The sequence below is a fragment of the Macrobrachium nipponense genome, chromosome 35, assembly GCF_015104395.2.
Source record: "Macrobrachium nipponense isolate FS-2020 chromosome 35, ASM1510439v2, whole genome shotgun sequence".
Classification (NCBI taxonomy): Eukaryota; Metazoa; Arthropoda; class Malacostraca; order Decapoda; family Palaemonidae; genus Macrobrachium; species Macrobrachium nipponense.
This window is the reverse complement of record NC_061096.1, coordinates 34,782,549-34,806,388: the sequence shown is the minus strand read 5'-3', so window position 1 is coordinate 34,806,388 and position 23,840 is coordinate 34,782,549. Positions and strand designations below refer to the sequence as shown.

The 23,840-nt window shown below is 37.1% G+C and overlaps 2 protein-coding genes across 2 annotated transcripts in view; one reads left to right on the top strand and one right to left on the bottom strand.

Annotated features, from left to right (window-relative positions):
- Positions 1-3,264: 3,264 nt before the first annotated feature.
- LOC135208590 (substance-K receptor-like) lies at positions 3,265-11,998 on the bottom strand. The gene is made up of 7 exons (XM_064240941.1): positions 11,160-11,998; positions 9,287-9,465; positions 8,115-8,292; positions 6,948-7,105; positions 6,014-6,151; positions 4,854-4,954; positions 3,265-4,666 (listed from the first exon to the last, which is right to left on the bottom strand). Exons 1-7 carry the CDS (start codon positions 11,572-11,574, stop codon positions 4,486-4,488), a joined length of 1,350 nt encoding a protein of 449 aa, XP_064097011.1. The 5' UTR covers positions 11,575-11,998; the 3' UTR covers positions 3,265-4,485.
- A 3,638-nt stretch (positions 11,999-15,636) lies between these two features.
- LOC135208589 (substance-K receptor-like) overlaps positions 15,637-23,840 on the top strand; it is a 16,389-nt gene continuing 8,185 nt past the window's right edge. The window contains exons 1-2 of the mRNA XM_064240940.1: positions 15,637-16,834; positions 20,081-20,259. Coding sequence (XP_064097010.1) covers positions 16,468-16,834; positions 20,081-20,259 — 546 coding nt within the window. The 5' untranslated portion in view covers positions 15,637-16,467. The remainder of the gene's footprint in view (positions 16,835-20,080; positions 20,260-23,840) is intronic.

Sequence of the window (23,840 nt, the reverse complement as noted above, 5' to 3'; positions counted from 1 at the left end):
TTCATGTTACGCTTTACATGATTTTTTTCTCCTATCGGAAGATTTTAGTACATGTTTCTAAAAATAAAAATGGAAAAAGTATTAGGGAATTTACATTTTTACCTATGATTATCACATTTTTGAATGGAGAAGGTGCTAGTTATTATTTTTTTCTGGGTTATGCAGGCGACGTCATGCATTGTAGCCAAACTATAATCCAGCATTCCTCTGAAACTATTGTAATTTACTTACTTAATTTTCTTTTTGGGGATCCATATGCTGTCTTGAATTAAATACAATACAGTCATAATTTCTTATAATATAGAATTATATTTTAATAGCTATAGTGCAGTTGAAATTCATACAGATGTTAAACCAATTTGACTAAGTTGTGTTCCTTCCTAAAATAAACATACTATAAACAAAATCTCCCTTGTTTTATTTTAGTTTGTTTGTATGGTGTTTTTACGTTGCATGGAACCAGTGGTTATTCAGCAACGGGACCAACGGCTTTACGTGACTTGCGAGCCACGTCGAGAGTGAACTTCTATCACCAGAAATACACATCTCTCACTCCTCAATGGAATGGCCGAGAATCGAACCCGCGACCACCGAGGTGGGACGCTAATACCATACCAACCACGCCGCTGAGGCGCTCTGCCTTGTTTTATATACGATGTTTTATTTCTGTTATATATTGCCTTCTGTGTCAAATAGTTTATATGGATGATTGAGCGTTTTAAAATTAAATAAAATACAATGATATGAAACCTACACAAGAACATTAATTGACTTTTTAATATGTTTTATGATTACAATGCAACACATGACAACGATTTCATGACGTGCTAAGCCTGCTCAATCTAAACCGACGACCAACCCTCCCATTTTTTCAAAATGTGCTGGTGAGCCATAGTCCACAGATCCACATCAATCTTCTTACCACATTTACAAGATGCCTTTGGGGGAAGTTCCTCTGCTGAAGGTCAACTTCAATTTAAACGAAAAACTTATTTCATAATACGATGACGAAGCTCTTGTCAATTTTAACTCCCTTGGATGTGTATTTCCCGAGGTACAGTGAACTGGATTGTAAACAATATTTGTGGCCTAGTACTTTGAATACATATAATATATATAAAGAAAAATGAATGGTAAATAGTTTCAGAGACAATATGAAGAGCCCTTCGAACGACAAACCTACTCAGCGAAACTCCATCGTCGTTAATTAAGGTTCATCCTACACAGTTCTGATGTATGTTAAACAAATAAGTAAGGTTCATCCTACACAGTTCTGATGTATATTGAAAAATTGATAAACTTAATTTAATCCCAAATAAAATACTGCTAAATCAATCTCGATATTAGATCTGAGTAAGCCTCGGTATTAGTTTTGAGTAAGCCACAACTTCGCTAGAGCGTTTGAAAGACCATTCGGGCAGGTTTTTTAAACAGCATTCATGTATTCGAATTTTTAAAAAAATAACCAAATAAATTAATCAAGAAACAAGGGAAATTATTTAGCTTAGGAATGCAGAATGAGTCTTTTTAAACAGAATAAGAAATGCAATGCTTTCAAGATAAGCAAGTGGTATACCTTCTAGAACTGAACACTGCTTGGTCTTTTCCCATAATGCATTTTCAGAAATACAGCCGTAAAGAAATGCAAATTAATGTATTCTTTCATGAAACACAAACTACTATATCCTCTTCAAAAAATGAATATAAGATTTTTTTTTTCTTATCAGGCTCACCTTTCTTCTTGCGGTGGATTATGCAATCATACTAAGAGCACACACAAGAAAGCGACAGACCGTAACAATTTTTCACACTTAATCATTGCTAAGTAATAAACAAGTGGCTATTTACCATGGAGATTAAGCTGGAACCTAAGCACCCCAGCCTTTCCGTACATTGCAGGGCATTGGTGGAAAGAGCACAAGAGCCACTTTACTAAACCTTCCTTAACGCACAACTTGACAGGGTCACAGCACACGCAACACTGAAGTTTTCACGCTTCTTTTATTAGCAGCTATGACGTCAAGAGTAGCAAGCACGCTGTCATGCTGTAGTGCTAAGAAAAGCAATTATAGCGGAAACTGAGAATGATAGGTGTTAAGTATGTTTCTCATGTTTTATCTGGCAATATTTCATTGTAATTCTACTTACCACAACGGCAAATATTTTAAAAGTAAAAAAATCTGAGAAAATTACCGAGCCACTCGGGTAACAACGAATTAAAAACTCCAGGACATTAGGAGTTAACAGACTTTATAAAACATGTAATGATGCGATAGATCAGGATAAGAAACATTGTTTTTGATGTCTCAACACTTTTCTGGGGCCATTTTCGATAAAGACGATAAGTGCCAAGATAGAAATGCAATGAAAAATAAAGATTCTTAGAAAATAAAGGAATGGATGATTCCGGACATTAAAAGAAGCTGGAAACTATGATGATGAAGAGAGGAGAAAGAAGTAGGTGGGGTCTTAATAATATTTGTTACTGTCAAATTCTGAAATCTATTTTCAAAGAGTAGTTTAGGCAAACCAGCTGGTCACCTCAATGGAACCTGGGAGCTAGAAAAAGTTTAAAAAGGACAGCTTAGTGAGAAGGGGCCAAAAAGGAACATATGAAAGGTAAAAAGTAGAAATTCCTGCATATGAAAGCACAATGGATCTTGCAAAAAAAAAAAAAAAAAAAAAAAACTGGAAGCATTTATTGCATGGCCAGTGTTTTGATAAAAAAATCTGGTAAATGTTTCCAGCAGATTTTATTGTAACTTGCAGTACCTTTAGTACTGTCTTCAGTGTGCCACTGCCAAAAACGAGTCTCGGAAAGTCCTAACGGGACGTCACCATTTTCTTCATATCATGCTTGAAATAAGGTGAACATAAACACTCATTACTTAACTACTGAGTGGGTTCTTTATCATACCCTTTGCACGACGCACCCAGTACCATTTGTTTAGTTCTCACACTAATCTATTTCATACCTATTTTGATTCTCGGTGACAAACACATTGCTGATAAACGCAATAGTCAAACTAATGCAAAGAGTTTTTTTCATACCACACGTACAGAGATTTTCCAGTTTTTTGTTGATAGTGACATAGGAAAATAGATAAGATGGAGTTGAAGTATCAGTCTGTGATTTTTTCTTTGTGATAAGAATTGCTGATGGAATGGTTAGATAGCTAATTCTGCCTTTTGAAATCAATAATAATAATAATAATAATAATAATAATAATAATAATAATAATAATAAGAATAATAAATAAAATAAATAATAATATAAATACAAATAATAATAATAATAATAATAATAATAATATCAAATAAGTGTTGATGAAATATATCCTCTGCAAATAATAATTCATTCATTCATAAGACATCATTTGTTACAACCTTTCCTCGAAGCTTGTTGCAGAGAAATATACTGTAAAGGCATCAATGCACATACACGAAATCATTCAAGATTTCTCAATATTTCTACAAACCAGAAATTCCGGTAAAAAATATCCTGAATTTTACATATCTTGGGATGTTTAATATATACCACCTGGAAAAAATAGGCGTCACTTTCTAGTTACAATTTTAGAGGCACAGCAGCCCTCCAATCACGAATTTACTGTGTGAGTTCGGGATAATCATCGAGTTCCAAGCATTCTTAAGTTTTAGCCAGATTTTAAAAACTTGTCTTCGAGTTATCTCGTAATATCTGCCATGGGAAAAAGTGCACTTAATCCTGATGTAAGCAGAAGTTGCTCAAAATGAGGTCCGGAAGCACTGTCCAAAGTGAGGGAGGGAGGGAGGGAGGGAGGGAGGGGTTACGGCGGTTATCTCACAGAATGTAGAGCAGCAAGTGCATATTCTGAGTCTTTGAAAATGACAACTGGGAAAGATTTCAATGTAATGAAATCTTCGTCACAAAAATACCTTTGTCCTAATTTGGAAGGAGATTGTTCAAACCAACACTGGTTTCCTTTTTCGTTTGCTGTTTTCTACATTTAGTTTCACATCTAAAACTGGATTTAGTTACTCACTTGTTCTTATTGCTTCTATTACAGTGAAGCGTAGTTCAGAGCAGATTCTAGGTTATTTCTTTTTTATTGTAATATTTTGGTGTCACTTTAAAAGATAGTTTCAATGCTCTCTCACAAACACTGACGCTAGTAATAAGAATGAAGAGAGAATAATAACAAAATGAGAACCGTTTTGTCATCAACAAGAATATGATGAGATGAAATATCAAACATTTCGTTTTCATCGTTTCAAAGGAGCGATTTGATTATTAGGTCAACGATTACTTTCTGTTTGCCACCACTTGGTCTTAGAACTCTGGTGCACCTGCATAGACTTACTGGGTTCTTTTCCAGGCATGGCTTTGAAGATACGACGGCCATGTGATGCAACTTTTGAAGAATTTACTATAGTTCATATCACCCTTATTGACGAAAGACCCCCGAATGCTTTTGCTTCTTCCACCCTTAGCGTTTCCTAGTTTCATTTCATATTATCCTCAGTTTCGTCACAACAGGAATTTCTCTGTGTCCTTTCTGAACTTGGGTAGGTTTTCAGCTTGGCTGGGTCGAGAGCAATGGCAGCTACGGTGGTAGATGATGACACAACAGCTGAGAGCGTCAATTGCTTTTTGGGTTTGATGAGGCGAGTAACCCGTGATGACCTACAAAAAAATGATGAAATGAAAGTAACGAAAACTTATCATCTTTGCACGAAAGGAAATGAGAGGATCCTGCTTTTTGTCATAGGTAAGGAGAAGCTGATGAGAGTTTTTTTTAAGTATATAGGTCAAGATTAAAGGCTTTACTTGTGAGAAACTTAATCTGACACGAAAATGATACCCCAGTTACCTTGGTTGTTGAGCAATGTTGGACTGACAGGAGCAGTTTTCGGACTTCAGCGACCACACGTAGGATCGATGTCCAACTCCGGGCCTTAACACGAAAGCAGACTAAGCAGGAAAAAATGATCAGAATTAGGAAACCCATGGGATGGAATATCGTTTGGACTAATACTTCTTTGTCTAGAATATTTTGTTCTGTTCTGGAGCAGGATTTTTTGTATAATGTTCAACTTTACGATCTGCGTCTGAGAGGCTGTCATAAGTCAATTTACCATGCTAAATTGTATTATATTTTCTTATTTGTGGCGCTCTTTGTTGAGTGATCATGTGATTTTATTTTCTCTTCACTAACGATTTTTTTTAATATTCTATTTTATTGAAGCTTGATTTTAAATATAATAGACTTTTAGGCTTGTTCTGCTGAATTTTTGTGCATCGAGAATAATAATAATAATAATAATAATAATAATAATAATAATAATAATAATAATAATAATAATAATAATAATAATAATAATAATAATAATAATCAAGGGGGAAATAAAACTTAACGATCCTAGCTGTGCAAACGTTTAAAAACTCCTAGCTGTATCGGTTTCATTTCAGAATTACAAAGAAGTGGCGGTGACCTTTAACTCGCCAGTAATAAAAAAAAAAAAAAAAAAACAGCAATTCTGCTCATACTAAAACTGGGTTTCAGCTAATAATGCGCGTAGTCTACGGGGAGCGAATTTCACGTTCAACTATCACTAAATCTTAAAGAAAAGAAATGCTTGATGTATTAAGTTATGTATATCTTAGTTTTACCAGGCCACTGAGCTGATTAACAGCTCTCCTAGGGCTGGCCCGAAGGATTAGATATTTTTACGTGGCTAGGAACCAATTGGTCATCTAGCAACGGGACCTACAGCTTATTGTGGGATCCAAACCACACTATATCGAGAAATGAATTTCTATCACCAGAAATAAATTCCTTTGATTCCGCCTTGACAGATCCGGGATTCGAACTTCGGACCACAGGATTGGCAGCCGAACGCGAAATCCGCTCGTCCAGCGAAGAACTTGCTTGATGTATTAAAGCATGATGTACCTACATACTTCAAATGCTTTTTTTTCGACGGTGCTTGTACACTACTATCAGTGATAAGGCAGTTAGTGCTCACAAACCTTACGACTGAAGAAACAAGAGAAGGTAATCCTGAAAGCCCTCCGGTAAGTCTGGTGCATCAGGGCATAGACGATGGGGTTGAACGCGCAGTTGGTGTAGATCATGTAGTGGGACACCGAAAATAGGACTTCATATGCCTGGAACACAAAAAGGACGTCACTGAATAAGGGAAAGTCTCTTTTGTGCTGACATCACTCTCTATTACAGCTATCAAAAACAAAGAGGAGCGAGATGGAGATTGTCATTCTAAATAAAATTTCAAGGATGAGAGCACCAACAAGCTGAAGCTAAACTGAAAAGTTATCTTCATGTGGATAGAGGCTAAGATTAGAAGCAACGCGGATTAATGGGAGCGAGGTCTGGGTTTCGATTCCTAACTGAGGCTAACCATGGCCACCCCATCCATCTAACGTGAAATTTACTGGGAGTCAAGGCATGCGGAAAAGGAGTCGGCTATCTTAAGTCATAATTCCGCGTTCTAACACGCTTGCTTTTCTACAAGACATGTCCCGAGCACCATTCAACGGTATGGGACTGGGCCTGTCTTTGAATTTGAAAGCTTAAGTTAGGTAACAAGTCACCGACACGCCCTAGTCAGGCTTTGACATTCATCTGGGACTCTCATTTTTCTTAGACTACTCAAAGCCTAAAGTACTGGTCACGTAGCAGAAATAAGAACTGCAATAGACCGAGAAGTCCTGCCTAAAACTTTTCAGGTACTTCGGTTCCAACACTTTGTAATGTGTTGAATTTTGAATTTTGCTTTAAAAAGTTAGTTTTTTCAAATTTTCTGTCCGCTTCCTGCATGAAATATACAAACGATGATTATGATGTTTGGTGAAAAAAAAAAAAAATAACCTCGTCGCGAAATCGGGCGTAACTTTCCGGACCGAAGCGCATGTAATACATTCGGAGCTAATATTGAAAACTCACCTCCTTACGGTTTTCGATATATCTCCCGCTATCGTCGATGAATAGATGGGAGAACACCTTGAGAGCCTGGAGTGGCAACCAGCTGAGAGTGAGTCCCAGGACGACGATGAACATCATTCTGATGACGCGTCTCTTGAGGTGGACTATGGCTGGGTGCTCTGGCATATGGAAAAAGACATCATATTTTGATATATATGACAAGTGGGCAAGTGAACAGCAATTGATTCATAACGAACTGTCAGTGTGAGATGATTTTACCCACGATTTTTTTTCATCGAAATAATATCAGGTAGAATTCTATATTCAGCCCCAATTACTTGGTAATTGCGACGCCGGTCGTGAAAAAAAATTGCTGAAACGTAATTACATAATCCTCTCCTCATAAGATTATGAAACATGCTTTTACTTCATCAAATCTGTATCTGTCACTGTAAAGGGTTGAGTCATCACTGCGAAAAGATAGACTACACCAATTTGATAAGAGAGTGAATAACTCAATCAGCATTATCAGGAATTTTTTCATAATGGCAGATTTCTTGAAGTGACGTCCTTCCTTCCCGTGAGCATTTTCATATCGAAAGCCTTTGTGATTTTGAAGTGCGATTAGTTAACAGGCTGAAAGGCAATGGTACGAGAAATGCTGACATTCTCTCTCTCTCTCTCTGTTTTCAGTTATGTAAATCTAGTAAAAGATTTATCACCAAAGGGATTAAGCTCTTAGTAACCTGACTTCATCTGTGTTACCATGGTACTCAATGGGTATACCAAAGCGTGATTTTAGACACGTATTTGTGAATTATCTCCCATCCGACAGCAATGAAATGCAGTAGAAATTTATAATGAATTAATAATGATAGTTAATATGGAGTACTGTCTTAAAAGCGTGTATTTACAAGTCAAACGTCAGTAAATAATCATATTTGTATTTATCAGAAGTCTGACGATGAAAATATTTTTCAGTTCTAATACGGCTTATAAAAACATTTATACAGTAAGTTTCATTCACTGGTCTGGTTAAACTACTACTACTACTACTGCTATATAACTTAATCCTGATCCTCACACGAAACAGGAAACTTTTTTTTTTTTTTTTTTTTTTTTTTTTTGACGAACAGAGAGAGCTACCCAGACCAGAATCTTCGTCTTGCTTTGATGGTTAAAGTTTACCTGTTCTATTGGCTTTCCTATAAGGCCTCTTGAAGGAGAAGATGATGGCCGCGTACGATACGATCATGACCCCTTGCGGAATCCAGGTCAAAGCGGCTACCACGACGATCCACCAGACTTGAAGTTTAGTGAGGTCCTCTCCGCACATCGTCTCCGTCAGGTCGTTCCAGATGTGGGTCTGCCAGAGAAGCTTTCTTAAACAGTTGCCTTATTCGAAAGTTGCGCTTTACAGTGAAACTTTCTTATTGTCTACAGAAGCATACTGACATGCATCCGAATTCTTACTAGTTGCAAGCTGATTTAGAACAGTGAAACTGTTATGAAATTAGCGAAACATGTAAATCTTTTACAAGTTTCAAAGGAAGCTTACCGACGTTCCAGGTTTTTATAGTTTTCAAGTTAAGTAGGGGAAGTGACAGTCATCCCTTGATAAATAGCTCAAAATAACAAGCGCCTAGATTTTTCTGTTAAAAAGTAGGTAGTAAACTGAAACCTAATCACTGTTAAAGAATAGAGATAAGTTTCAGTTAAGAATAAAGACGTTTACCGGCAAAAATTTTAGCTAGCCCGGTGAAACTCTTAACCATTGCTAAATTATTTTAATATAAAAACCCCATACATCTTTCTTAGGGTCAAAATCAAGCCATTTATCTTTCTAAGCTTCAAGCCTTATTTAATTGGAATTTGGTTAATACAAGGAAGACCGCTAGCTTTTCCTTTTATCTTTTAATTATATTTGTAAGATATCTAGTTTACTTTTTGGTTACGGTGGACGCATTTCTCAAAGTCAAGTCGGTATGATTAAGGCAAGATTCAGCAGCAGCAGAATGGCATCGAGAGAACATAAGAAAGAATGCAAATAAACATACCATTCTTTTCTTTCATAATGACTGAGATCGATTCTATGGCAACAAAATTCTTACATAGCTGATTTCTCAAAGATTTTAATATTTCCGAGATCAGCTAATGAATTTCTGTCGAGTTTCATCAAGGTGTGTTCACACGTTCTGTAGAGATCCTGCGAACGCACACAATCGGACGTTGGTGAAAGCAAACACATTAACATTGTATGATGCAACTGCAGCTGTTGTGTTGTTGCTAGTGATAAGGAACACTGTCAAAGGACAGTCGAAGGAAAAGGACAAACTAAAAAGGTTCTAGCTCACGCTCACCGTGTAGACTCTGTGAAAACCGAAGGGGGTAGCAATGACGAAGGCATAGACCCAAATGACGAAGATAATCGCCAGCGACTGCCACTGTTTGAGATGGACGTGGAAGGGACGCAGTATCCCCATCATGCGGTCGAAGCTGATGACAGCCAGTGACGTCACGCTCACCAACATCACCATAACTATGGAGGGAAAGGAAGGGGTTGGTTATGGTGTCTCTTTTTCATAATTATTCTTTGGGTTATTCTTTCTCAAATCTGTCACGAGAGTTCATACACGCAAGCTGGTTCCAAGCCCGGCAAAGGAGTCTCGAAAGAAAAGTAAACGTATTCCAAACTTTTACGAAACATAAGCCACCTGGTGCAAATGAAAATGCGTCTTGATGAGGCCTGAAGGACAGACATGCAGGTAAGAAAGTAAATTACGATATTCGGAAGAGAATATCTTTCCTTATCTCTTACTTCTAATACACGTAATTCACATATAATTACATTCCTGTATTTAATTAACTGCTGATACATGGCTACAATACAACTGATTATATCTGTCAGCTATTCCACCAGGTTGAATTAAATATTTATGGGAATTTTCTTCTCTCTCCCACTTCTTTACATTAATAGGTATTCCATTCATCCTTGGCATTAGCTTTAACACGGACTGCTGATCCTTTCATGGAAGAGAGAGAGAGAGAGAGAGAGAGAGAGAGAGAGAGAGAGAGAGAGAGAGAGAGAGAGAGAGAGAGAGAGAGAGAGAGAGAGAGAGAGCAAAATTTACAATGAAGGGAACATACATTTTTTGCACATATGATTATAAAGAGTTATTTGCAATATCAACGAAACCCACTGAGATTTTTGAGGATCACAAGGAAATTTTTGGGAATAATAAAGTACAATGGAGAATCAAAAGGTTACCGATCTGCTACAGAATTTAAGTTGAATTTGATAGAATCTTCACATATTACTGCAATAATCAATTTAGGGATATATCAGTATGAACATATGTCAGACAGTCTAAACCTTCTCTCACATTTAACACACACACACTCAGACGTCTGAGAATAAAACTGTCTCGGTAAAAAGGGATTTCGTCCTTTCCTCTTTGACAAGAATGTTCACAACTCCAAAAAGATGGGCAGATTCATTTTGTTCCTTGTTAAACAGACAGCTTGTTTTCAAGAACATCGTCGAACACCGGAACCTGGTCATATTGACGGAAAAATAGGATATTTATCTGCAGCACCACTTAGCAGGCAATTCATTGTGACGAACTGCATAGAAATATCGCTACAATTTTTAGGAAATCTAAGTGCAACTTTTTTTTTTTCAGTTTGAAAGAATCAACGCGACTGCTAAAGTAAAGAAAGAGGACGTAAATGCTTACTGAGAAGCCGGAAGGCTGCAACCTTCTGGCGTCATTATCTATTAAAGGGAAAAAGGTGTATGGTGAACAAATATGACAATGTTTATATATATATATATATATATATGTATATATATATATATATATATATTATATATATATATATTATATATAATGTGTGTGTGTATCTTGCAAAATACAATAAATATTATCCACATGAAATAATTGACTTTGTTTTGAATAGTAGATGAGTAACATTTGTTTTTCACCAGTCATCTTTTTTTTTTTTGCCATTAATGGTTTAGCTTTAAAAGGTTTTAGCCTTTCAGTTTTTAGTAAATCTTTTGGGAGAAGGCTGGTAGCCCCATGTCATTATTCAGCCTGGTATCTAAGTTCTGGATATCTAATACACAACTTAGAACAAATAAGGACATTCAATCAGATTTTTATTAAGAGGGTTTGCCGTGACCACCAGCAGAATCATATTTAACGGAAATTTCAGATAGCGGAAACATACTTTGTATGAACCCATCCAGATGGCACCATGTTCCACCCAGCACGTAAAACATGTTCGTGTCTCGGATCGTAAATAGGACGGGCCCCGCGAGCGCGAGGATGAGATCTGCGCAGGACACGTTCAGGATGAAGAGGTTGACGGAGGCTCTCAACAGCAGTCGGTTCCTGGAGAGGACGAGGATGACTGACAGGTTACCCAGGAGGGCAACGACGGTCACCAGGACCGCGTACGTCCACCGCACGCCCAGCTCCCAGGGCTCGGGGTACGTGAGATTCGCCCTGTCCGTGAAGTTGTAGTCGCTGTAACAGATGACTTGACCTTCGCCAAAAGAGCAACAGGAGTCGTTGCAATTGGCTCCAACTGGTAACAGGAGCGAGGGATACTTCATGATGGTGGTCGAGAGGGAGGCTGACATGAACACTTCACCTGTTAATGAAATACATGTTTCTGTTTTATGTTTTCTCCGTTTTCTAAGTAACAGTTCTAAATAACACCGAATACATTAAATTAGTCTGTTTTCATTGTTTTCCTCTTTTTGAAACTTGCCAGTTTCTTACTGTAAATCCCAATTCACTTAAGTTCTACAGCATCTGAGGACACTCATTTCCCCAGTACGGGGACTGTGGGGATGTCTCCGATGTCATAATCAAGTTTTCTTATCCATTAAAAACTCCACTGTTTGACATTCGCATATTTTCCACCACAAGATATATTTTCTTGCAGTTTTTATAGTTTTTTTAAGAAGAAAATTTCGATCGAAACGACCTCGTTAGCAGTTTCGTGACTGAGAACTAGTTGAGTGTCCGTGCGACTCAAAGGCTTATCGAGAAATGAATATTGTTACGTTAATAGTTTCATAATGGCTGTTTATCATTTGTCAAATATCTCACGGATATCAGATACAGGTCTGTTATCACCTGCAGCTCTTTGTTATTTGCAAAGAAATGCCAAACGCTTTTTTTTTTATGTTGGCATTCTTCAGTTCGCTGAAGCTCTGTAGATCTTTGTTACGTTCTTCAGCCTTTGTAAAATATGTTTAAGAATGAACTCTAAATTATTCTACGTAATGAATAGCTCTTTTCTTTTGCTGTTACCGATTTCAGTAAAGATTCATGTACATCTTATTGTTTTTATTTGAAATGAAAATGGGTTTTTGAAATAAGTAAGAGACCGAACATGTTAACTGCCGTCTACATGATTATCCATAATGAATTGATGGGGCTGGAACGACTGAAGGAAGGCACTATCACACCAGATGAAACTATAACTTCTGTAGTGATATTAGCAGTAGCAACTGAATCAATATGTTAGCAACTGAGAAAACTTCACGCGATGTCATTCTTACAATCTCTGTTGTTCTAGAAGAAAAAATTCGTCCTTGTCCTTTATCAAGAATACTTTACGTATCACTTTGAGAAAAACCAATTAACATAGAATTACTTTCATATCAGTTGCCCATTCCTATATCAAGTTATGTTCTTAGGTATTCTGGAGAGAGAGAGAGAGAGAGAGAGAGAGAGAGAGAGAGAGAGAGTGACGCTGACACAAATGTCCTTGTTGGCGACAATTACATTTCATTACTGCCTACCTGTTGTAGTACCTAGGGTCTTCAAATACTATGCTGATATCTTTATGAAATCTGGCTGCACGGCAACATTGGTAATCGACGCAAAATTTCCATGCTTCGAAGTCCAGTGAATTCTGTGACCTTGCTCAGATCCTTCGCTCTGATTACAACTCAGACTATATCGTAACCAATTTCTGTTCACACAGAGCATCTGTGAAATCCTTCAGCAAGTTTGCAAGATTCGAAACTGATGGTTTAGGACGCCACGTGAGCATCAGAATGATGCAAACAGTAAAATAACAATTTCTGCTGTTCAAAGAAGATTGATGGAAATGAATGGACCGCAAGCGTTGCCCGCACTAGATCAAGATCAACCTGCAATTTGTTTGAGATTACGACATGATTCTAATATTCTTAGGTACTCCTAATTTCTTTTGGAGATAACTATAGTAGTATTGCTGTTGCTGTGCGCTGCATTAAAATTGGTACCGCTGCTCCTCACTTCTTCCATATCTGAACGAATAAATTGTTTATTTTAGCATGATAACTTGAGCATTGAACAAGATCACTCGAGCATAATGGCATAATAACTTGAGCATTTGAGCAAAAATAGTTTGAAGATTTTAATGCCATAACTGAAGCATTTTAGCACAATCACTTGAGCAATACAGTACGATAGCTCAAGCGTTTCAGCAGGATAACATGACCAAGTTAGCACGATAACACTGGCATTCAAACATGATAATTGAAGTACTTCAGTACTTCGCTGTTCGGGAATAATGACCTTGTAGGCTGCTGACGGGATACTTCAAACTTAATACACAAATCTCTTATTCATTCTGACCCACGCCGCTCACACCAGATTCTATGGTCTGGCTTTCACTACTGGTTACCCACCTCAGCTCGTAGCCAGAACCGCTTGCGTCACTAATACTGCCTGGAATTTATAGTTAGCCACCCTTCCGAGACCTAACCAGATCCGAAATTGCGCAACTTCATTGATCAGAATACATAGCTTTTGTAGCAATTCATATCTCCATGCAACGATCTCGGCTGGAGATTAATCCGTGGTTTCTCCTTTATCATATTTACTGCAGAGTTTCTGAACTCTCTCTCTCTCTCTCTCTCTCTCCCTCTCTCTCTCTCTCTCTCTCTCTCTCTCATATGTTAGGAACATGGTGCACTTACATTTTATAATTCAACAAATGCACCAAAATACTGATTAAGAATGGGCACAAACTATGCATGATAATGATAATAAATGGAAAAATGGGGAACGTAAAATTGTCATGATAATAGTTGCTGTGTATAATTATCATTTAGGTAATAAAATCATTAGGGAAAGGTAAAGCGAAATAAGGATAAGCAGAAAAAACAATTACAAAAATAAAGGACTGCCAAGAAGCTGCAGATCTTGGCGTTCGGAGCAGCACTTGACCCTTGGCTGCTCCGTGCGAGACTTTCTCGAGCTCATTGGCCCTCGAAGACAAGCTCCAGAATTGTGCAAAAAGCTTTTGGTTCAATGAGGTGACGCCCACTACACATACATACATACACACTCACACACAAACACACACACACACACACACACACATATATATTATATATATATATAATATATATATAATATATATATAGTAATATACATACATTACTATTATATTATATATAGATATATATATATATATATATATATATATATATATATATATATATATATATTTATATACAGAGAGAGAGAGAGAGTATACGTTTGTGTGAGCGCGTGCTTTTTTGTCCGTAAAAGCAAGAGTGCCTCTTCAATTATCTAGTACAAAATCTTAATTCGCTATGACCAGTCTACCAGTAACTCGGTAAATCTTAGGAAATTATCTATTCCTAATGTAGGTCTATCGTGAAACTAAAAGTATCAGAACAAATAAACTAATGTCAAACATCAAAGGTTTTCACATATTCCACATCGCAATGGTGAAGTTAAAGATGATAACAAGATGATGCTGATAAGTAACAGACTCCAAGAGAAACAGGGAACATGCGGCAAATAGTTGCCTATTACTGGTATTAAAATGTTACAGCTATTATTATTATTACTGTCGTGGTTTTTGGCATTTAGCCTCTTTCCAATACACAGTCATTCACTCCATAAATACGTAGGCGATCGGTTTCTATCTCCGTTATCTCTAGGGTCAAGATATGTTTTCCGTACTAAAACATACTCAGCTTTGTCATCAATGACTAAGCAAGGCATCGGAATAAGTTTTATCTATATGGTATTTCCTTCCGTCATAATTATCTCAGAGTTGAATCGATCTAATCGATCTGTTTTTCATAGTTTAACATATTTTATCTTTTTTTATATATATAGGACGGGATACCTAAACCCCTACTCTAAACACCCACCCCCCCACACACACACACCCACACACAAACACACGCAAGGCCACATTTGCTTAACTTTATGAGCATGTTTGTGAAACTGAAGTATATATTTGGCCTTTTTTAAAGGATTGTCCGTAAAATCTTTAAGAGGATAGAATAAGAAAGCAATAATGATTGGGTGGGGGTGACTGCTCGAATTTAACATGTAAGAGAGAGAGAGAGAGAGAGAGAGAGAGAGAGAGAGAGAGAGAGAGAGAGAGAGAGAAAGTCTCTTAATATTACTCGTAAAACTTCCCACCAGTGCCACTATACCAGCATTACAGCACCATCACACGGGAACGTTAACTGACCTGTTTTAGGATATTGTTATCAAAAATTGCATCCAGCAGCTCTGATATTTTTCATAACGCTATAAAAAAAAAATTGATTCCGTCCAGTCTCGTTAAAGCGATGTGAGACGAACATGCACCCGAGTGATTTCATTGTTGTCACCGGCGTTGTAAACAGTTGGTGATCATTTTACCACGAGCGTTGTACAGTTGATGACTTTGTTAGCATCGTCTTACAGCTGGCACTGATTTTGGCCGCAAGATGCTGGATAGTGTTAGAAAACTTGCTTTTTAGACGCGGTCAAGGAGAAAGATAAATGCGGAATGTCAATAACTTACCATTACACTTCAACGAAGGATCGGTGTACGTCATATGTTTTCCGTTATTATTATATAATTCTTATTGTGATTGAAAATATACGAAAATAATCATTATTGAACAAGTAAAAAAAAGGCCAAGAAAGACTGTTTAAAAAAATTAAGAAAAGAGAAGCGTAGATCAATCATAGGAACCTGCAATAAAGTTTATAATAATCCGAGAGGTTCCTATCTTTATCAGTGAAGACATTTGTTGCCCGTGACTCTGTCATCATAGATTAGATTAAGCTTAAGCCTCCATACTAATCATCGTCAGTCAGACAAACTCGGGCCGAGACGCAGAGTGGGAGGCGTCCAGCTAATGTTGTTCTTGAGATCAACAGCAGAAGGAAGTGTAAAATAGGTGACAGCATTTAAAACTAGTCATAGTTTGCATTACTAAACGCACACGTTTCCTGATAATATTTGTGGTTCCAGGTGGGAGTTTATCCTGAAGAAGATAAACTTGACCGTCTGGAATAGAAAGTAAGGAATTGGCGAAGTCCCTCGCCCAGAACAAGTGCAATTATTAAGCGAATTCATGAAAATGAAGTGAAATCGGAGGGTAAAGTGAGATTTACGGTCTCCCATTCTGGAGAGACTGGAGGTGAGTGTCTCCGAGTGGCGGAAGGATGCTTCCAACGACAGCCAGTGGTCTTCCCAACAACAAATCGAAATGAGGGTCAGCATGGACTGCAACGAAACCTGCTGTTCTTGGGGGGAGGGTCAAGTGATGTGTTTCAGTGATAACAACTTCACGGACAGGTGCAACCTCACGCACACGGATTCGTGGGAGTTGGGAGTGAGGTGGGCGTTCACTGTCGTCATCGCGGTCCTGGGCTTCTTCGGGAACCTGTCCATCCTCATCATCCTCTTCAGGAACCGGCTCCTCTTGAGGACACCTGTGAACCGCTTCATCATGAACATGGCATTCGCCGACTTCATGCTGTCCTGGTTGGGACCCGTGCAGTTCACCATTTCAGACACTCACCAGTTCTACGTTTTAGGGGAAGTGTGGTGTCATTGTGAAGGGTACATCCAAAGTAAGTATATGTATTGAAAGATTATCTCTCTCTCTCTCTCTCTCTCTCTCTCTCTCTCTCTCTCATCTTAATATATATATATAATATTATATTATATTATACTAGAATATTATATATAGATATATATATATATATCTTATATTATATATATATATATATATACATATATATACACACACACACACACACACACACACACACACACATATATATATATATATATATATATATATATATATATATATATACATACATATACATACAAAAACCCTGTACATAGGTTGCAAAAAAAAAACAGAAAAAATAGAAAAATATGATATCAAGTCTTGGGTTTCAGAACGGGCGTGGACGCGTCACAGATGAAAGAGATATGACAACCGATTTGTTGGTAAGAGAAAGCTGTTATGACAGTCAGGCAGATGTGAATGATCAGGGTATCAAGAACTGGGAAGGACAGAGAATGCTTCCTTCTAGCATGGTTGAAATATGCAGAGCTAGGGAGGGTAGTATCAGGAAGTTGTGATTTAAATAGAGTGATGTGCAGGAAGTAGGTACAGAGCTTCTGAGGTAAATGAGAGTGGATTTGTTGAAAGTGTTTTTTTGAAGAGGCGTTTCATGGCTATCAACTCTCACGCTTGGCTAAGACTCACCCTTTGCAACTAACTGAAAATTGTTACAGGTTCCAATAACTCTCGCTTATAGATATCTCCTTTTAATCTACTTAGTGCATAAACTCTCATGAGGGAGCATAGCAATCTTCATATTATAATTGGTTATTTTTCCTAGAATATTAACTTTTTAGAAACTTCGGCACAAAGCTAATTGTTATCTTTGTTATAAATATATCAGGGAGATACCTTGAGAATTCTACCTGTACTTGGGCACTATGAAGTACTCGCTCTAAGGGTGCCTCCAAAAAAAGCCCTGTTTGGGAGATGAACCGCCTAATTATCTAGCTCTCTGGTAAGGGTACCGGGTGGGATCTTTTTTATCTCTCGGGTTAAGTTGTTGACCGACTCTCCTGGCGATCTCCGCTGATCAGCGTACACTTTGTCCTTCAGATGGCTCAACGAAAGCGTGGCCTTAACATTCACGGGTATGTCTTATCAGACAAGTAGCAGGCTTTGGGGTTTTGTGTTAGATTAAATCTCGGTCGATCGCAAAGGGGAAAACCCCCTGGGATTTCATTGGCACATATTACAAGCTGACCTGCAAGTGTGCAGTGCCATGGGATTTCTCTGTAATACAACATCCTTGATACAACAGTCAAAAAGGTAATGCTAAGGGAGGAGTGCATGGTACTAATTTGATGTGTTGGGAGTGCAGTATCCAGTTTCTAGTATGAGCAGATCATGTGATGCAAAATGGGATAACTGAAAAAATTATTTATTGCTTAATGGATTGAAAGGAAAACGAGCATAAGTAGATCATATAACGTTTTTTTTATCGGTTCACCAATCACCCAAGACAGTGCTTGAAGTTTGTTTCGTTAGGGAAACAAGTAAACTAAAACGAGGACATTTACTTTATCAAAGTATAAAAAAAAAAATAGAATAGCAGTCGCTTAACGAAAATTATACGGGGTTAGTTACTCTGTCAGAATTAAGAAAAAGTATAAATTCAGGTTCCTTCTATGTTCTTGTGATTTCATCAACACAAGTATTCAGTTGCAAATTCTATTCTTTTATCCGTACTAGAAAAAAATGATGGATTAATAGTAAATTCTGCGTCGACAGAAAAAAATAGCTCTGAAGTTTTGACAAAAGCCTTTCACTTGGAATGTCCCAAGTGCACCAGTGCTATATGACCTTAGGTCATTACATACGAAGAATCAATTTAATTATGAGAATATGCTAAATATAAATAAAAACTAAAGAATTAATTTTTTTTTAAATCTCGATAATATTGAGAATCTTTACCGAAGGAATATGTACAGTTCTCTTGAAACTGTTTAAAATGATGCTGATTGAGGTACGTAACCGACGTTCAAAACAGAATTTGTTGGTAAATAAGGAGGAGGGATAATCTAAGGTGAAGATGCACTTGTTATCACCATAATCTCTGGGGCCGTTTACTCTATCAACAAGGCTAAGGCTAATGAGTTTTCGAGATAAGATACGGTTCTTAAAATAATGTGTAATAATTCTACAAAGAATCTTGTTGAACTCTATGGCACAGAGGATAAGTTTGTTATGGCTCTATGGCTTGGAGACATAAAGGCTTTTGTGTTTTTGTTGCCTTGGCATTATCAGGATTGAAGAAATATTTATGAAATTTAGAGCACACACATATATTTTTATATGTATATATAATGTGTGTGTATGTGTGTGTTGTTTGTACACACACATACACACACGCATATATTTTTTCTAATATTTTTTTCTACTAAATTACGGCTACCTGCTTTATCATGTAAGCGTTCAGACTTCAAATAGATTTTAACTAAATTAATGCAGACGGTGAATCTGAAGTGACCCGGTAGGCCTAAGCACACTCGTTACTGTCTGGAGCTTTGCATATGAATAATTTTTTCTATTCGGCCTAGTCACATTCGTTATTTCTTGTAGGCCTAACCGTATAAACAGACACTCCACGTTGAAACCTTGTAAGTTAACCATTCTATTTCTTTTGAAAGTCATCTTTATTAGTATATGTAAAGAACAAATAAATAGTTTTTTATGACACATTTACTTTTTGCCAATCTACTTGACAGATCGCAAGCAAAGCCTAGTGTGTCATTAATTACAATGAACTATATAGTTGTTTCTTACGTAAAATAAACGTATTAAAAATTAGTAGAATTAGAAATATTACGAAACTTGAATAATTTGGTCATAATAAAATGATCATGCCTAGAAGTTTCGCATTCATTATTTTTAGTTGGTAATATATTTCTGTGATATCTATTGACACTGCAATGTAAAGTCTCCTGTAACGACAGTCCCCATGATTTGATACGTAGCGTAGCTAAATATTTAGTTTTCCATATTTCTCAAACCGCATGCCTCTTATCAAATCTGAGTATATCTCCTGATTCATTATTCAATTATCTGGTTTCTGGTTCATACATTCATTTGGTTCATGTTCACAGTTTCTACGATAATAAGGGCTAACTAGTATATCATCATACTATTATTCTCCGATATCTTTATTTTTTATTACTGAAACATGCAGTTTACCTCGCGTTCAGGCCTACGTCGGAAAGGACACTTATGGTACTATCGGTTCTGTACTCTCTGTTCGCAGTCTTGGTGATGTTAGTGAGCGCGCTGAGTCTAACTGTGATCAGCTACGATCGGATGCTGGGAATCGTCCGCCCCTTCCACAAGCAACTGCAGATGTGGCACTATGACGTCATCATCGTTTTCATCTGGATCCTGTCTGCTGCTTTCGCCTTACCTTTCATGCTCTACAGAGTATATACGGTAAGTCATACGGGCGAGGTAATACCGTGGCCACCGAGAGATTTAAGGCCTGGTGATTCACCCAGCCATCCTAATCCACGTCAACACTTAGAGGCCATCAGTCAAAGCCTCAAAGGCAGGTAACGGCCTTGAGGTCAGTTTAGGTCGTACCTTGGTGAGGGAAAGAGCTACACTTCTCCGACGAATTAAAGCGTTATTTTCGTAATAATCGTGAAGAAAAACATGGTAAATAAGTGTAGTGTGCCAAGGTGTCGTGGGAATTATAAAACAAAAATTCCGAAAAAAAAAAAACATTCTTTTACATTTCCAAGTGATGAAGAACTTCGGCGGAAATGGCTCCTTGCTATCAAAAGAGAAGGATTCACACCAACCACACACAGCAGGGTAAGTCATTTCCGATTGCTGTTTAGAGTGTGTGAGTGTGTGTGTGTGTGTGTGTGTGTGTGTGTGTTTGTGTGTGTGTGTGGCTGAATATTGACATATGTGCGTGTGCTAGCATCTATTGGTTAATCATATAATGGAACCTACATTGTAACAAACCTGTCGTCAGAAATATTTAAATTTGGTACAGTGGGTTCCTTGTAACATTAGTTTTCAATGTCGACATATTAAAAAAAAAAAAAAAAGAAACTTACAGTATAACCGATTAGATTACATAACGAAAACAATGTTAACTTAATCTTGTTTAACGGACAATTCTAATCTTTCTAAAACAATGATCATCTACGTCATATCGTTGAAGAAAACACATTGTTGCAATAAAAATAAGCTGGAACCATATCAAATACTAATGCTTGTTTGCTACTGAACGTTTCAAGGTGTGTACGATGTGTGAGTGTGTATGTATTTACGTGTATATGTTTTTCAAAATTTTTTGCAATGTTTGTGCTTTTACGGTTTATGAAATACACACATGAACAATTCTTGTCATTGAGCATGAATGATGTAAGCGGACAATTGTTGAAATGCAGTATATTTCTTTGTAGGTGTGCGAGATGCATTTCCAGTCCGGGGACATCATTTGGGAAACTTCGCATTTTGATGAAAAGACGGGGAAGAAAGTCACTGCAAGATTTTCAAAGCCTCGATTACGTTCTGGTGCCGTACCATCGCTCTTGCCGAATTGCCCTTCATATCTATCCTCTGCTTCCCATGTCAGACTCCCAGAATCGAAGAGAGCGAGGCTTGACGAAAGACATTTACAAACTGCAATGGCGGACAGTATAGCAACCCATAAGCTATACAAGGAAGAGAAATCTTTCAAAAACATAGAAGATCTCGTATCAAATAAATTAGACTTTCTAGACACCTCATACTGGACAGTAGTAAAACGAGAGGTTATGTAAACATCTGTAGGATTTTTGATCCCCTGAACATCATATACTCTTGTCATTGATTATAAATGATGATTGTTCATCAGAGCGTTTGCTAGGTGTCGAAGTTAAAAAAGCTAGGAGATTATAAAGTTCCCTCTCAGGTTAATGACATTGCTCAGTTAGAATTGGTATTGAATAAACTTAAGGCTGTTGATATAGAGCAAAATTCAAAAGATTCTCTTAACGTAATCCTTGTATTGCAGTTGGTTATTTCATTATTGAGAAACATTCGTAACGAAGACTCGAAATTTTTCTCAGCAATCACATTCATATGTGAGCAGTTGCATTTGATGACCCTTAAAAGGCTAGAATATTCTTCTGAATTTGTAATATTTTCATCACTGCTGTATAACCGTTCGCCTCAAGGGTATAGACTGTGAGAGATAGTAGTTATATAATCCTCCCTAGTTTTTCGACAATAAAGGGTTTTAGTTTCAAAAAACTTCAGTCCATCCATTGAACAACATGACGAAAATTTTCTTGCCTACATTAAGCAAAAATTCAAATCCCTTTCACCTAACGATAAAACTGTAAATCTATTGTTGGACGAAATTCATTTAAAGGCATATTTAGAGATTTAAAGGGGGTAGCATTGTGGGCTCGGCTTTTGACAGCTGTGCAGCAGCAACCAGTGCAATGGTTTCATGTTGAACAGCATCACGTCAACGTTCAAGGATGTTGTACATATCATACCCCCCACAAAATGCATCAAAGCTGAAACATTGCAATGCTATAATAAGAAGGTTATAGTAGGTTTAGAAAACATCGGTTTCACTGTACTTGTAGTCATAACGGACAATAATTCTATCAATAGTAAAGCGATGTCATTTTTTGCTAATCCACCTAAATTATCCATAGTATACCCACACCCTCTCCACATAAGTCGACCACTTTTCTTTATGTTTGATTCGGTCCATATTTTTAAATGCCTCAGAAATAATTGGTTTGGACAAAAAGATAGTAATGAGAAAACAATGAGATTTCCAAAATTTTCCTTTACAGGTCGTTATTATGAAAATAATTGAAATATATTATGTCCCATTATTACCTTGCAAAAGCTGTACTCTTTAGAGGCAAAATCCCTTTTGAAACATTCATATGGTTTCCACAGAAAGCTTTGTGGCCGTCAAATCTTGAAAAGCAAAACGTTAATCTGGTTCTAAAAATTTTCAATGAATATATTATTGAAGCACTTTTGTCATTTGGAAAGGAAAACTTCTTGCCATTTTCCGCTGAGGTAGCCCATTATATTAAAGTAATTCATACTTGGTGGACGATAATGAACGTGAAGTCAAAGTTCAAAGGCAAAAGATTGAATAATCCGTACGCTACACCCTTAACTAATGAAGATGGAGATAAAAAATACGAATTTCTGAAAAACTTTGACCTATGGTTACAAGTTTGGGATGATATTAAAACAGGTAAAGGAAACCTAACAAGAGAGACGTTCACTGCCATAAAGCATACAACACAAGCAATGATTGGAATAGCAGAGTACTGTATTTCGGAATTAAAAATGGACTACATCTTACCAGGAAAATTTCAAACAGATAACTTGGAGCAAGGTTTAGTAAATATCGTCAAATGTCCGGTGGTAATTATAATATATCTGTAAGGCAGATTTTTGAGTCGGAGAAAAAACTCAGAATGATTTCCTTGCTTAAAAAAGAGTTATCTTTGGATGGAAAGCCTGTTAAATTATCTCAGTTTGATGAGAGTAAATGGGGATGAAATGAAACCAAATGTGCAGGAAAACTTGGCTATAGACGTAAATGTTGTAAAAAGAGACTTTGATGAGTGTGAAGAAGTTCTTCCAATAATTGTATACTTGGCGGGTTATTGTTGTTACACAGTTGATAAGAGATTAAGGTGTAAATTTTGCAAGGAACTCACTACAGAAACAAGTGATGAAGATTTTCCTCAAAGCCACAATTACATAAACGGTGTCAGCAGAGGTTCCCTCCTACATCCAAGTGCTAGTACCTGTAAATATTATCATGTATACATATTTAGTTATCAAAAAGCTAACACAAATGAAAAAGTTTTCTAAGCTCTAAAAATCATCGAAATGTGGCTTTGGCTTAGTAACATTAAAGCTATAGCTAATTGATTGATGCTTGGATTTGCTATTGATACTTGTGACGCAGGACACATCACAGATAAAATTGAAAAATGCTTGTGTGTGCCACAAATTCTCTTTTGAAT

Excerpts from the sequence above, each read along its gene's own strand:
- LOC135208590 (XM_064240941.1), bottom strand. The coding sequence starts at position 11,574 with ATGTCAGCCTCCCTCTCGACCACCATCATGAAGTATCCCTCGCTCCTG. Across the intron at positions 9,466-11,159 it reads TCTGGATGGGTTCATACAAA|TTATGGTGATGTTGGTGAGC; the intron begins GTATGTTTCCGC and ends TTCCCTCCATAG. Across the intron at positions 7,106-8,114 it reads TAGGAAAGCCAATAGAACAG|AGCACCCAGCCATAGTCCAC; the intron begins GTAAACTTTAAC and ends TCCATATGCCAG.